General features: G+C 39.2%; 1 protein-coding gene across 3 annotated transcripts in view; it reads right to left on the reverse strand.

Annotated features, from left to right (window-relative positions):
* Positions 1 to 16,285, reverse strand: part of TMEM131L (transmembrane 131 like) — an 87,103-nt gene that overhangs the window by 25,041 nt on the left and 45,777 nt on the right. For 2 of the 3 annotated variants that reach the window (XM_054064776.1, XM_054064773.1), the window contains exons 8-18: positions 12,632 to 12,709; positions 10,576 to 10,729; positions 8,316 to 8,374; positions 7,843 to 7,951; positions 6,760 to 6,865; positions 5,974 to 6,127; positions 5,148 to 5,318; positions 4,774 to 4,843; positions 2,791 to 2,908; positions 1,898 to 2,036; positions 774 to 883 (exon numbers count right to left, since the gene is read on the reverse strand). In XM_054064776.1, the coding sequence (XP_053920751.1) occupies positions 774 to 883; positions 1,898 to 2,036; positions 2,791 to 2,908; positions 4,774 to 4,843; positions 5,148 to 5,318; positions 5,974 to 6,127; positions 6,760 to 6,865; positions 7,843 to 7,951; positions 8,316 to 8,374; positions 10,576 to 10,729; positions 12,632 to 12,709 (1,268 nt within the window). The remainder of the gene's footprint in view (positions 1 to 773; positions 884 to 1,897; positions 2,037 to 2,790; positions 2,909 to 4,773; positions 4,844 to 5,147; positions 5,319 to 5,973; positions 6,128 to 6,759; positions 6,866 to 7,842; positions 7,952 to 8,315; positions 8,375 to 10,575; positions 10,730 to 12,631; positions 12,710 to 16,285) is intronic. The other variant, XM_054064774.1, reaches the window with a different exon arrangement.

Here is a 16,285-nt window from a genome sequence, read left to right on the forward strand (position 1 = left end):
TCTGGACCCCAAATAAAAAAGTTATTCTTAAGCACTTGAGTAATCCCACTGGCTCAAACCAGCAACTAGTCCTAACAATTATACATTTTTTCAAAGTGTGACAGCCAGGCCTTATTTTGGTGAACTTCAGCCCACCTCACCATGCCCCTTCATAACGTCCACCTAATTTTTATCTAGATTTCTCATTAGATCTTCTCAGTACTAAAACAGAAAATTCAAAACAATATAGAAACATTTGCTTAGCTGGCTCTAAACATTTATGTTGGTGTTCCTGGCTCTAGATCTGAATTTTTGTTCCTGGATCCTGTTTCCTCTTCTTCAGCCTGGGTTTATACCTAAGAAAAAGCCAAGAAGAAAACTTCTGGTGGGAAGGTTCAGTTACCTTCCTCCTCTCTGATCGGTTTACTGACTCTGTATACTTCCCTAACAGCCTTGCAGGGAGATGCACAGAACCAATTCTGCAAGTTGCTTCCTTCACCTGGGCACCTTGCACAAGCTTGCACTACGCCTCAGGTCTTAAAAGATCAATGACCAATTATAGTTTACAGCTGGCAGATAAACTTGCTGAAAACATGTTCAGTTTGGGTTTATCAATTACCAGGCACATGATAAAGTCATGCATCATGTGATTCTGTGATCATAGACGGAGGTGCTCTAAACAATATAACCTACACTTTGACAAACTAAAACAAACAATAAGCAATAATCATAAGACATAGCAAATAGACCTTTTAAAAGAGAAAACAGTATCCTGACACAGTTATACTCATTACCATTTGTTGAGCAGACTCAGTGAAGCTTGAGGATCAGGGTAGTAAGAAAGAGGCAGAAGCTGCAACGTAACTGGGAAGGATGAAGGGTTTTGTAGTACAAAATATTGTACCTAAACAGATTGGAAAGGAAAAGAAAAAGTCAAAAACTACACACTTTGGAACCAGAAGGTAAAACAATGCAGCACTGGTAATATGATCTGCGTTTTCAAGGGACCTCAGCCTGGCTTTTGTCTTAATGCAATACAATCATAAGCGCACAAAACTGCATAGAGCAGCAGTCAAGACACGTCACCACAATGTCATCACTTGCAAAAACAGCTAAAAGTGCATGGAGAACTGCATGTACAGAAATACAGACCTCCCCCACCCCCAAACAACACTTTCTTCTGGGTTTTGATTTGCACAGGCTGACATGAATAAATGTGTTTCATGGAAGAAGGTGAAGTTAATGAGGTGTCACCTTTTCTTGCAGAAGTCTGAGTGTAAGCAGGTTATACACACATTACTCTAGTGACTGAGAATTAAATGGCACAAAATGGAATATTAAGGTATTGCACACTATCTGCGTAAGAAAACTATCTCCTGGTTCTGGAGACTGGTTCTGGCTCAGGCTACCTTAGTAGTGACCTAAATCTGACAAACAAGAAAGAAACAACTGTCAGCATGGTTGGAAGACACACTGTTCAGCTGATCTCTCAAGTACTGTCTCTCTCACAAACGTTTTACCAATTCTGTTACATAAGGCAGTGGTATGAAGAAGGCCATCCTGTAACCATGTGCACCATTAATGACAGTACATGCTTTCAGTAGTCCCTTGTTCAATTATTTTACCACAAGCATGTAACTTTTACAATGATGCATGGAAAGATTTAACAATCATGAATAATTGTTGGTTAAGAACTACACTGCTTTACTCCTTGAATTAAAATATTACAACCAAGCAGCTAGAGAACTTTATCAAAAAGCCAAAGAGATAAAAATCTGGTGTCTTTAATTAGACTTCAAAACACTTATCTACAAGCAGTATGAAAATGCTGAGCTTCACCAAATATTGACTGCAGACTTTGTTATTTAAGCGAGCTAAACATAGATAAATTCAGAAAAAGCGTATCAACCACCCTCACCATACTACTTTTAACTGCTGTGGCACTGAAGTTGAGTGTAAGGCCAGGCTCTGCAGTCAACCGTGGCAAGAAAAAGGCAAAGGACTCCTCTTCAGGCTTCTGGTGAATAAAGCGAGCTGATCCTAATATGCTTCTCCTGCTTTATTGACAAAACCGGAAAGCTCTGTTAATTTTCTCATCTTTTTCTCTTTCAAAAAAAAAATAAAAAACAAACGATGGTTTAACAGGAGCTATAATTACATCAATTAATCTTTCCGTGAAAATGTTCTTCATGAAATAAAGCCCCTAAAACTGTAACCTACTAGTAATAGTCAGTATAACTTATGTGCATCCCTCCAGTCTTCACTTTTCCACCTGCAACACAACAGTGTTCTTCACAGCTTTACCTCCTTATTCTGAAAAGAGGCTGATGTCATTGAAGCACCATCTCTACAGGATTTGCTCAGTCACAGAGCCTGCTTCCTTCCCAGTGTCCCCAGAATGCAGAATCCATTAGGCCAGGGATCAAAAAGTTATTAAAAAACTCTGGTCCTGAAAAGACTGCTATGTGGCCTGTTGATGAAGGACTCATGGAACTCCATAAGTGATGTGGTAAGACATGCTCTGACTGCTTTCAAACTGGGTATCTGTGGTGGGTTATTAGAGTCAGAACATTATTTACACTTGAAAACTCAGGCATCTGAAAAGTTTACCTGTGACCAGCAGTGCCTTGAAATGGAAGCTGGGGGTGTCTGGGGTGCTCTGAAACTTGAGGTGCTTCAAGATAACTAACTTAAGTGCAGGAAGACCAAGAGTGTTTGTTCTAATCAAGAATACTACTTCAGAATAGAAATATTCTTTCTTACAACACTGTAGTGGTTTGAAATAAGAACCTCAACAGATTCTGTACAGACCTGCAGGCTTCTCCATGCCTTATTTTTTGCCACTTTTCATAAAGTTTACTTGCAAGCTCAGAATCCACATCCCAGGCAGAATGGTCCAGAGAGAGACTCTTCTGCCAAAGCAGATTTGCTAAAACAATAAAAGATTTTTCATATTTTAGAGATAACATTTGCTCCTTCCATCAACCTACTTGTAAACATGAGTAATCAGCATTCGCAAAGAGTTCTGACACAAAAATAAAAAAGGCAACCTAATTATTGCCTTCAAAGCAAGTACATGTGAGGGTATTGCCCATATTTAATTTGCTTAAAAAACACATCTGCAAAAACACAGCAATTCTACATGCAAACAAAAGTACGGGTATTGCTTTGTATGCTTTAGTAAGCCCTTTTTACTGTTGCTGTTTCTAATGGACAACATTGAAAAGTCATTACGTTATCAGTAGGCTTTACACAGAACTCTTCACTGATGCCAATAAAGTATCAAGATCATGCAGTATTCTATACATAGTGGTACAAAATTAAAATACCACAGCACAGCAGGGAGCAAAACAAATCCCACAGTTTGGCAGAAATTGTGTTTTCATTTCAACTTCTCTTTTCAAGGTGCTGGTAATTTTCTCAAATTCTTCTTAAGATAAAATTGCAAGGCTTTACATCAGTCTAAAGATTAATGCCTTTTAGAAAGTTAAGACTCATATTGGTTCAAGTAGTTTCACATAGCAGAAAGGAGTTAGCAAAGCAAATTTCCTTTGAAGAAAAACAAAAAATACTTATTTTGAAACTACATATACTTTATTTTACAATCCTTTAGTGTTTTAAAGTAACTAATTGAGATTGATGATGACTGGAATAACCCAGTTACAAGTTCTTGAGGTCATATTTTTAGGCTTGCGCATTAGACTTTTCTATTTAACCAACAGTTCCTAAATTAGAAGGTAGAATATTCTTTTACGTCTATTTTAAAAAAACAACTAAACCAAAAACAATAAAACCTCAAATATTTGCCTCTAAGATATGTACCTAAGTGTGCCTATGTATCAGTAATGCTTCAAGATGAGTGTTTCCATGTTACCTTGATTCCCCTTTTTACATCTGACTGACTACTATTGCCTTCTTCATATCCTCATATGAATAAACATTTTAGGAAAGCATCATCTTGAAAACATGTTCAGGACAGCACTCAAACATTTTAAGCCTATGGTACCCAACTGCCTACTGGTAGTCCTCAATAAGGAGAGACTTAAAAAACCCCACTATTCTGAACCAGCTTTCATCAGAATTGGCATTCTTCAGGCATTATCATGTCCATGTAATACCCAACATTGTATTTTCGTAAATGCCAGTCAGGTACTTAAAACGACTTCCAGCATTACAGTATCTAGAGATATATTTCTCAGCTCCAGAAAGAATGTGACACTTCTTTCTGTTTCACATGACACTGTGTTAAGGATGCTGCCTTATAAGCCTGAGAAATGGTCTTTTGCAGAAATCTATGAAATCATTGCTGTTAGAAACAAATAAAGAGAAGACCTTCAAAGGTCACTGGTCAATGCTTATTTTTCGAAGACTTCCCAGGATCTGGACCCAGATTATGCACATTTTCTAATCATTTTGAGCTAGTTGACAATTTTAGCACTCCACTTCAACATCTCTGAAGAACACGCATATGAAGAAAGCAAGGAGCCAGACAATAAGAACCAATAAGAACCTGCAGGAGAGCCTTAAATGCTCATTCCAAAAAAAATATTTCAATATCAAACAATAGCTTAGCACATGCTATGGAACTGGAGGTCCGAAACACTGCACAGTGCACTCAGTACAGGTTACTGAAAGCCATTTACACTCCCAGAAAAGTGGATGTTTTTACAAGACACAAAACTAAGTACATGTATGAACAATCTCAATAGTCTCATTATAAGCCCTGCTACATAAAATGAATTTTCTATGATAAAACTACCATCAGATGCCTAAAAAAAACCAAGACAAGCCTACCTGAATCAGACTTTCCCAAGTAACACTGAATATCACAGTGGGCAATGGCTTCAAAAAGAAGATCTCCCTGCTAGAAAAAAAAAACAAAACAAAAACTACAGCTGACCATATGACAAAACAACAGGACAAATTCTAGTTTCTCAATGCATAATCTGGATGAGTTAAAGAAGAGAATTAAGGTTGCCTAGAGAACTATAATTCCATCATTCTTCAACTCTCAAGCTTAACTTCGGAAGCTACAGAATGGTTTCAGAGAGTCATCTGGTAGCGAGTGTTTTTTTCAGGACTAAAGGAAGGATTTCCAGCCTAAGAAACAAGCTGATGCAGTTTGATTTGCAGTCTGTAATAATTACTGAACACAACAAATACAATACCTTGGACACAGTTGAATGTATCTGCAGAGGTATTTCAAACATTACTCCTACGTTTGTGGCCAAACATATAGTAGAAAGCACATTTGTCACAGTGTCTTTCACACTGAGCTTCAAAGAAAATACATTCCAGCAGCCTGGAGGTAGAGTCAAGGGTTTGGCAAAATTCAGAATCTAGAAAGAATCAAATGACAACTCAGTAAAAATTGGTACAATTTTTTTGGTACAAGCGATACCTTGAAGAGTACAAACTTTCTCTTCCTTTGTGTTTTTGCTGTTATTATACACATATGTGAGCCCATAACTGATCCATACAGTGCACATATGTAATCTCCTATCTAAATATACGAAGAGCCAATTAGATGACATCATGAGCTTATTCATAAACCAGATTGGTCTGGTTTGAATCAAGCAATTGCACAAGTAAATTATTGGCTTTGCCTTCTAAACTTCAAAGCTCAGCTATGTACTAAAGACCTCCATTACAGCCTGTGAAGAAATGCTGAATCCTATAGAGCACAAACAACACATGCAACAGTTCTGAGAACAGAGCAATGGTCTATAATTTGACGCATCTGTAGCTGCAACTGAAATGAAAGAACAGTTGCTAACAAAACAATACAAAACCAAACTGGACAGTGAATAATGCCTATTGAGGGCTTAAGCTCTTCACGACCTAACACTTAAAGGCACACATATACCTTTATTTTCAACTGATTTCAACCATCACTGAGAACACCAAATTCTTCAAAGAATCTCTTCTGTATGTCAAAGGATGATATCCCTAAATCAAGAACAAAACATTGTATGGAGCCAAAATAAAGCTTACCTTTAAAAGGTTCTTTGTTTCTCTGGCTATGAAGACTTCATTCAGTTCAATGCTGAAGTCAAAGTTGTTTGTAAACCATATGGACCAAAATCCTGAAGTATTATGATGTGGTTCTATATGAAATAACGCTGCAGAAGGTTCTACATCAAAATACCTATAGTAAATACAGAAGAAAAGGAAACACATTTGAGATGGTCCTTGAGCACACAAACAGTCCACATGAGAGAAAGGAAGTCTTCTTGCATAATGAGGTTTTTTTAAGGTTTCAAAGAGAAAGAACAGAATTATTTCCTTTTGAATACTTACATTTAATATCAGAGTAAAAATTGACAAGACCAATGTAAAAAAGATTTAGGCAGGTAATTTGTCTAGCCTCTTGCTATGCTACAGTATAACAATACCTACTGCTTTGTACTATAGTAGTTTGGATGAAATTAGCAAAAGATGACTGAAGAAAATAATTCACATTTTTTCTATAACTGTCCTGCTTCGGATTAACAAGGCTGACGGAAACTTTATCACAGACTCTAACCAACATTTATACAATATGAGGCATATCTTTTTATGGGCTCCTCAAATTCTTCCTGGATAAAGTACAGAACTATTGCTTGAAAGGTCACAGTTTTGCAAATGAGACAGCAACAACAGGAAGAAGCCTCTTCATTGTCCTTGGGAAGGTTCAGTACAAAGCAAGTTAACCTCATTTTTTAAAGCAGGGTACAATATTCTTCTTATACTACCAGTGACCATTAACAAACAAACAAACAAAAATCCACTGTAACCCACCCTTCCATAACAGGACAGGAAAGACATGCTTTTAGTGTTGTAGTGCCTTCCAACAGATTATTTTTCCTCTTGTCAGCATAAAGACTTTCACTGTCACAGGCTCCAGCTGTGCAAAGAACAGACATATAGGAGAATACAACATCAGCCACAACAAAAGCAAATCTGCAATGGTTTTCACATGAGGACTTGAAACAACACTACAAAGTGGAACATTTGCTGGTCCAATTCTCACAAAGGTGAACAAAGCATCTAATTGCTCACATCCTAATTTTCAGAGGTTTCAAAACTTGTTTGAGAAAAAATTCATTAATGCTACACATTTTCAAAAAACACGTGCAACAAGGCTGCAAAGAGCAACTTGATCAATTTTAACCACCTGTCACCAGCAGAGTGTTCTTATTTATCAGTACACACTGCATCCTTTTAGAAAATTAAAAACACTTCTTAATCACTTCACTTAATCACTTAATCTTAGTTCCTTCTTTCTTCTCACTTGCCCTTTTTTTTGCTAGGAAAAACAAGTAACAATCTCATTATGAAAGCAGTCTATTTCATGAACGTTTAAAGTCTATACACTGCAGTCTAGTGGTGAGAATAGGAAACAGGCTGGAGTCAGGAACGCTTAAATCATAAAATCATAGAATCATGATTAAACATTAATCTTTGCTCTTCCGCTAACATGACCGGTCTCAGGCAAGCTTCTTCAATGATCTTGCCAAGAAATGTCATAGAAAATGACCACCCAAGCACAATAGCCTTTCAGAAAACAGACTGGAAACAGAAAAATAACCACAAATTATAAAAGGATGTCGAAAAAAGCATATTCAATAATTATGCTCATTGTAAAATCAGCTAACATTTTACCAAATGTTTCCTTCCCAATTTTGAAATACGTATAGCGTACACCGATTGGCATAAGAGGAAGCATTCTACCATACAAACACAGTGGAAACAATTAGTAGAAAGAATTCATCCTCTTTCTCAAAAAAGTCCAGACAAGTTTGAACTATTTCACGGTCTGTATCTGCTGAAAAAAAAGCCAGCCTTTCCTGTTTAATCATTTAATCTATGTGTCTCTTGTACCTTTACAAGAAATAGAAGCAACTTTTGTAAAGTTAGTAGATGATGAAGATAGCAGTACTGGATCAAACTCCACAGGTGATGTGTCTTTTTGTGACAACTGCCGTATTTCCTGCATGAAGACAAGACACAATGATCTTTGTAGCAGTACTACCATTATTATTGCAGGTCTTGCATTAGTGTATTCTCTTGTCAAATTTCCAAGTCAATACGTGCCATTTTCTTACATCTTCTAAATCAACCCATGGATCTTTACCCAAGTTAACAGTTCTTATGTCTTAAAAAAAATCCATCATTGAACTATATCTCATAATCTAAAAGATCTATTAAATGTTTGGGAACATTTTAAAAATATAGAAATGTGACATTTGCCATCAGCAATATCAATCTGCTATTGCAGAGCAAGCCAGTGGGCTAATTAACTCCCCATTCAAATTCAACACTCTAAAATATGACTTGTTAAAGCCCACAATTACCTGTATATGCACAAGGCTGTTCCCAGAATGCATGACGTACACATCTACTGAGGAATCACCTGTGCAAAAGAATGAACACTGAGGTTAAGTTCACCAAGGATGGAAGCACACTTGCTTTGTCAGATACTAATAAGAAGCAATCCTGATTTAAACATAAAAATCTTTCTGTAACAGCTACCCTTTTGAAAAGGTCAAATTATTCATATCTTAAGCTATCAATCATTTCATAAAGGAGTAGAAATCCAGTCAAGATTTTTGGCTACAAACATGAAGGCAAGCATCAACAGGGAATCTCCCCTCATTATCTCCTAAACCCAAGATGGAGCACATCCTCCTCCCTTTCTCATGGACAGGAAGACAAGAGGCACAACTTAAGGAAAGAAGGATGGCTGATGCTGCCATAACTTTCTAAGTCTAAGGGCCAACATACCAGTAGCACGGGAGAGTCCAGTAAAAAACTATCCTGTATACACATACAGCTACACACCGTCCTGGCTCGCCTGCTTTGAACATCAAACATTCTCCAGGGACAATTTGGAGCTGGACTCAGTGTTTAACATCTTTGGGGCTGATAGCAGTCCTATCAGCTGGTAGGGTCGTAACCTATTCACTAGAGCAACAGGAGATAACTCAGCTTTCACCTGCTGTATTGGGTAACCGCCCTTTGTTACTGGCAAAGCTATGTTCCATTCCATGGGACACTATGCAGATGTAGAGGATCAAAAGAAGAGTGGCAGGACAGAACAAGAGTTGACTGTAATGCCAGGTCATCACACTTACATGAAGGAAGAAGACCTGAGTTTTTGCCCTTGCTTATACTTGAATTACATCAGTAGATGCAGGCTGACATAAAAGGAAATTTTCCCAATTCACCAGGCACAATTTCTAATAATGGATGCACTTTGGTCAGCCGCCTGAAAGCAAGATTATAGGTGCCAGCTTCCAAAAGACAGCTGTTTAAAGCACATACTCCTCTTCAACCTTTCCAGCTGGCTAGTTCCCCTGTGCAGACTTTGCAGACCTGCTGTCCCACTCCTATGTCCTAGCATGTGCTGTACACTGAGACTAACAGAGCACTATATTCCATTTTGTTACATCTTTCCCTCAAGACCACATATCATTTAATTACACAAACTGAATGCAAGCAGGCATTGCTGTTTGAAATGGTAAAGCCACCACTGGTACTGATGAAGCAAGACATGGAACTTCCCACTGACAGCAAGCCCAAAGGGCTTATATGACCATCCTTTAACCCAGTGAGGACTTACAGTTGCATTATATTTAATAGAAAATGACCTTGAAGGCATATTTCTGGTGCTTTAATAATCAAAAGTATTAACAGCGAGCACCCTTGACACAACAGATAAGAACAATTCTCTACTATTGTCAGGATAAATGTACATCCATCACTAAACATAACAAAGCACTAGCATCTCACCAGCAGGGAAACTAGGTTTACAGTGAGTATTTCAGTTTCAGTTCTCTGCAAGTATCACATCACAGGACAGGCATAGGGAGAACAGCATATATTGTGTTGTGACTAGATCTTGAACAGAGCTTCTTGAAAGACAAAACGATCATGTTCTTTTTTACTGATGTGTTAAAAAAAATATTATCTTAACCTGGATTCTTAAGCAGTTCCCTTTTCAATCAGAAAGTAGAAGTGGAAGAAATGTCTGAAAAAAAGCTATTCAAACAGATTGCAAAGCTCTATAAATAATTTTAAATCCCTTGGATTTAGAGGATTTGTTCACCCAATAAAAGTAGCATAAAGAAACTGCAAGGAGTTGATTGTTTTGCTTGTGGAATTCTAGTTTACAAGAACAAATGATGCACATATCTGTATTATCTTATTACTCTACATTCCACAACAGCTGCTATCCCCAGTTCTGTACAAACCATTCTACCTTCATAGTCCTATTATGGTTAATTTAATTAGTGGGAAACCAGAAATGCAGTTGTAGAAATCAAAGGACCATGACACCTGTTCATACTATTTAAGCAGATGCATAAGCATGGAGGGGGGGCTAAAGAATGACACAGACGTAGTTTACAACTTCATAATCGTTATCTTTTATAAAGACTGGGCTTACAGTAACTTTGCCCTAAACAAAGTGTCTGACAAGCAGTGTTTAACTGAAATGACTTGTTTTCCCTTACTCGCAAAATTTAGCTGTCACTTTATTTCATTCAATTTAGCACATCAAATTACAACTTAAAAAAATTTCTATTACAATTAACAGTCATATTTACGACTTACCTGAGGTCTTTGTTTTTTCCATTGCTACATAAGCTACAAAAAGATTCTCCTGTAAGTATTGTCTGTACTCCACAAAATCTCGCTGGGCATTTTCCATTCTTACCGTTAAGCTCATTTCTAGCAGCATTGGGTCATCAGACATAAAACAGCAACTCTGGAGCAAGACAAGGGGATATAGTGTGTGTGTCATGGAGGGAATGAAAAAAATTCATTACAGTAAGGTACTTGAGAAGTTAATCAGAGGTATTATCTAAAAGACAATATTTCCCGCATTGAAGTGCTGGCAAAAAAGGAGTACTTGTGACCTCTACTAAAATCTCAGCAGAAACCAAAGACACTGCAGGTATAGACAGCGCAGAAAAATAAAGATGAAAAACAACTAAAAAGGACATTGAACCTTAAAGGAATGCAAATTTATTAACTGTCTTAGTCAGTCTCACCTCAGAGACTGCAAAACAGTTTCCTTTGTTAAATCCTCTGCCTTCAATAAAATGTGCCATAAACAGACTGATGCATGTGTCTTAATGGTATAAAGACAGTTCATGTTCATTGGTCTGTTTATAGTTAATTTTTACAAATCCTGTGGTTTTTGTCTCCATTTCTCACTGAAGTAATTTTAAAAAAACAAACACACATGTACAATTCTTAATAGAAACCAATGTCATCTGGCTAGAATACTCCAGATAAATACAAATAGGTTTTTATTTCCTTCTCTAAGTAGTAGCTGCTGTTAAGACAACCAAGTCTTAGCAACTACAAAGACACAGACACCATTTCACAAAAAATTAAAGCCAACAAAGCAAAGCAAAAGTAGACAACCAACAGCGAGTAACATAAACTTGTCCTGCATCACACCATGAAGGTTGCTAAACTCAGGCTCTGATACTCTACTAAGAGGAGCAATTTGGTCAGGAGGAGGAGGAGAAGAAAACCTCCACCCCGGCATGCGAAGTGCTCTTGTGCAGTGGCAGCAAAACACCTTCAGTTATTCTGAAGCATCACGAGGAGGTACAGCGGGAGCAGGAAAGCGTCTCTGGGAATGGGACACCAGTTCACCATTCACACAACATCAAAGAAACTCTCAGCACTTGAAACAGCTGCCAGGAGCAGGAGAGGAGGCCAATGTGGAGACTGGAACACAGGGATGGTGTTTGCTTGAGAAGCTCACATCAAAGAGTGGGCAGCTGCACTGCGTGCAATCTCAAATGTAGGTGTATCTCAAGCCTAGCCTTATTCACCAATGCAAGAATCAAATGTGGGACTGAAACAGCCCAGAACCACTGTGATGTGTAATGTACAAGAAAATAGCTATGGAGCCCGGGCCTTGTCACACTTGATGAAAGAAAGGCATCACAGACCACTGCATGGGCCTATATATCTGATCCAACAAAATACCTCACTGAGTACCATCATTGCTGTGGGCCAACATCCGTTTACTGTGTGAGAAAATTTGAGGAGAGAGGGGAAGAGAAGATTTGGACAGCACTGCCCAGGAAGAGGAGACCCGCTGTCCTGAATGCTCAAGAGCTTTTCTTTTGAGGTGGGATGGGGCGTGGGGGCTGGGGGAGTAGTTCTTCTAATGAGCTTGCCTTTCTTAGCTCTGCCTAATGTCAAGGCCACCTCTAAAGCCTCCTGAGCGCACAGCCCAGGCAGTTCGGACTTCAGCCTCTCAGTTCACTGCTCTTTTGTCAGTATAAGCCAGAAACTTGTGAAATGATTCTGGAGAAAGGAAATTACAGGAATATAATCACTTTTGTGCTCCATGTAAGTAATATAAAACCTACATGTTGAAATGCTTAGCCTGTTGGGTTGAGGCTGGGTTTTCTGGGGGAGATTGGGTGTCTTTCTCCATCTCCCCCATCCTAAAAGTGTGATGTGTGTCACATTTATACGACAGAGTACAGTTTTATTAAAGCATAGCTAAAAGCATAATTCCCCTTTAAACTGAGACATTGGAAATTGCATTGTTGCTATAACTTCAAGAGCTCTGGAAAACAGCCCACTAAATTTGGATTATAAGACTTAGATAGATCTAAAACGATAATGAAATCTATACCTTAACTTGCTGATATGCATCGTTAGGTAAACTGCATTCAAGGTGAATACGTAAGAGACTTGCATTTGTAGTTTCTGCCTGTAAGAAAGAAAAGCAAAGCAAACATCGAGCACACTGCTTCAGAAGATGTCATCACATGAATTCTGTTCACACGCCACAATTTATAAAGATAATAGAACTGTTCCCACATATGCTTGACACAGTAACATAATGAATTTTTTTTGAAATAAATACAGTTACTCTGTACAGTAGAGCAGCAATTAATTGCCAATTCTGGGGAACTCCATCAATATCTACTTACTTATCAAACTATTAATATACATCATTATTAAATATTTATACAGTATCAACATGAACAATCCTTATAGACTTTCATATCTCAATAAACTGTATCCATCAGAGCCTTTTTATATAATATAAAAGCTTACTTCCTTGTTTTCTGTATTATTTTATTTGGTGACTGGATACTAAAATCCAGTTGCTAGGCCAAGAATGTAATGCTTCTTGTATAAGGTCTGATACATAGGCTTCATGTCAAACCGAACAGACAGAAAATACCTGTTTTACCTTCTTATTGATTGGAAAGGGAAAAGAAAAGATGACATCCATTGTGCCAGTTCATAAAACACTCATAGATCTAAGAGGACAACAGCACCAACAAAGCAGAGCACAGTTCATGAAAGCTATTGGGAAATCTGGACAGCCGCATTAAATGCACAAACTGCTTAGCCAGCATATCTCAATTATAAATTAAAAAGAAAAAAAAATCAGAATGACAGATCTGCCACTCTATCAGTGCCTTAATTAAAGCAAAATTACTTAGTGATTTTGAAAATGATATGGACACTCTCCCCCCAGTTTCTCTTGCAATACTGAACTAAATATTTAAGTGGGTTATCTGCAGGTTCAAGTTTCTGACGTGACGATGAAACTGACTTTAAAGAATTTCAACAGCTTGATGCTGAAAAGCTAAACTGTGAAGAAATGTTTTTAAAGTATCTAAGACCTATCATATCTTCCTGGGGCAGGCAGAAGGGGCAGGATGCATGTCAGCAGGCAGTACATTTACCCCACAGGTGTCATTCCATGGGGTCCAGTTTTACAAAAACACAGCCAAAAGGAAGCCAACACACATTTTGCATGCCCGATTCAACCGGATTTCATACCAATATACTGGGGCTTCACACAAGAGGGCGATGTAACCTCTGCAAAGGTTGTTAGCTGTGACCCAAACCCAGTCCCCAGCACAGCTCTCCAGGGAAGGTGAACCCCTGCCACCTCCTTTCCTCTTTTAAATGTTTTTGTCCTCATCAAATTTTGAGAGCAGAAAAAAACCTCATTTGATTCCAAAACATACACCTCTTACTACCCTCTTCTAGCTATGATTGCTAGTGGAGTTTCAATGAGGCAGTAAGAACAACTCTGGCGGTGACTTTTCAGGTAAGCCTTTAGACTTCCCTTCTCCGTGGTTATTGAGAGAACAATAGAGCTTTCATGGTCCTAAATAAGGAGTTGTTAGCCTTCATTCAACGCCACTGTAGCTCAAAGTAGTTTAAGATCCTACCCCTCCATAAAAAAAAAAAAAAAGTCAGCTAAATCTTATTTTTCCAACTTTTTTGTTTTAAACTTCTTTTCCTGACCTGACATAGGTCTACATGGGAAACTGCTGTCACTTTAAAACTAAAGCTGCTAATATAACACACATAGAGGGGAAAAAATGTTATTGGGGTGTTTTTGACATTGATCTGTTTTTGTGGGAATTTTTTTTCTCTTTGCAAAGCTATCTTCAGAAAAGGAAAAGGGTTTTCATAGAATCACAGAACCATAGAATCATTAGGTTGGAAAAGACCTTTGAGATCATCAACTCCAACCATACCTGTCTACTACTAAATAATATCCCCAAGCACCTCATCCACCCACCTTTTAAACCCCTCCAGGGATGGTGACTCAAACCACCTCCCTGGGCAGCCTGTTCCAGTGCTTGAGAACCCTTTCTGTGAAGAAATTTTTCCTGACGTCCAATTTAAACTTCCCCTGGCTCAGCTTGAGGCCATTCCCTCTCATCCTATGACCTGTCACTTGGGAGATGAGACCAACGCTCACCTCTCTGCAACCTGCTTTCAAGTAGTTGTAGGGATCAATAAGGTCTCCCCTCAGTTTCCTCTCCTCCAAGCTAAACAATCCCAGTTCCCTCAGCCACTCCTTGTTTCCGAGCCTCTTCGCCAGTTTCGTTGCTCTTCTCTGGACATACTCCAGGACCTCAATGTCTTTCTTATAGCAAGGGGTGCAAAACTGAACAAGATATTCGAGGTGTGGCCTCACCAGTGCAGAGCACAGGGGCACAGTCACTTCCCTGGTCCTGCTGGCCACACTGTTTCTGATATAAGCCAAATGCTTTTGGTGTTCTTGGCCACCTGGGCACACTGCTGGCTCATGTTCAGCCAGCTGTTGACCAACACCTCCATCTCTCTCTCTGCCAAGTAGCTTTCCAGCCACTCTTCCCCAAGCCCATTGCGCTGCATGGGAGGTTTGTCCCCCAAGTGCAGGACTTTGCACTTGGCCTTGTTAAACCTCATCCCATTGGCCTCAGCCCATCAACCCAGTCCGTCTAGATCTCTGTACAGCCCCCCCCCCAACCTCCAACAGATTGACACTTCCTCCCAGTTTAGTGCCGTCCACAAACTTGCTGAGGGCACATTCGATCCCCTCATTCAGGTCATTGATAGATATTGAAAAGGACTGGACCCAGCACTGAGTCCTGAAGAACACCACTTGTGACTGGCCTCCAGCTGGATTCATCTCCATTTACCACCACTCTTTGGGCCCAGCCATCCAGACAGTTTTTAACCCAGCAGAGGCCAGGCCAGTGGCAGGCTGTTTCTCAAGTAGGATACTGTGAAATACTCTGTCAAAAGCTTTACTGAAGTCCAGGTACACTACATCCACAGCCTTTCCGTCATCCATCAAGTGGGTAATCTTGTCATAGAAGGCAATCAGGTTAGTTTGGCAGGACCTGCCTTTCTTAAACCTGTGCTGAGTGGCTCTGATCACCCGGTTGCCTTGTGTGTGTTGTGAGATAGCATTTAAGATTACCTGCTCCATGACCTTCCCTGGCACTGAGGTCAGACTCACAGGCCTGTAGTTTTCTGGATTCTCTCTCGCGCCCTTCCTGTAAATGGGTGTAATATCTGCAAGCCTCTAGTCCAAAGGAACTTCCCCAGTCAGCCAGGACTGCTGGTAGATGACAGAACAAGGTTTGGCAAGCACCTCCGTCAGCTCCCTTAATACCTTTGGGTGAATTCCATCCCAGCCCCACAGACTTACGAATGTCTAATTTGCCTAGTAGGTCTCTAAACATTTCCCCTGGGCTCAAGAGAGCTTTGTTCTGCTCTTCCTCCCTGTCTACTAGCTTGTGAGGTTGAGTACCCAGGGAACATCTTACCTTACTATTAAAGACTGAGGCAAAGAAAGCATTAAGCACCTCAGCCATATCCTCACCCTTTGTCATTACTGTTCCCCCCGCGTCCAGTAAAGAATGGAGGTTCTCCTTGGTCCTTCTTTTGTTACTGATATATTTGTAGAAGGATTTTTTACTATCTTTCACAGACTGGGCCAGTCTAAGCTCTGATTGGTCTTTAGTTCTGATTTTCTCTC

Source organism: Cuculus canorus, chromosome 4 (genome assembly GCF_017976375.1).
Source record: "Cuculus canorus isolate bCucCan1 chromosome 4, bCucCan1.pri, whole genome shotgun sequence".
Classification (NCBI taxonomy): domain Eukaryota; kingdom Metazoa; phylum Chordata; class Aves; order Cuculiformes; family Cuculidae; genus Cuculus; species Cuculus canorus.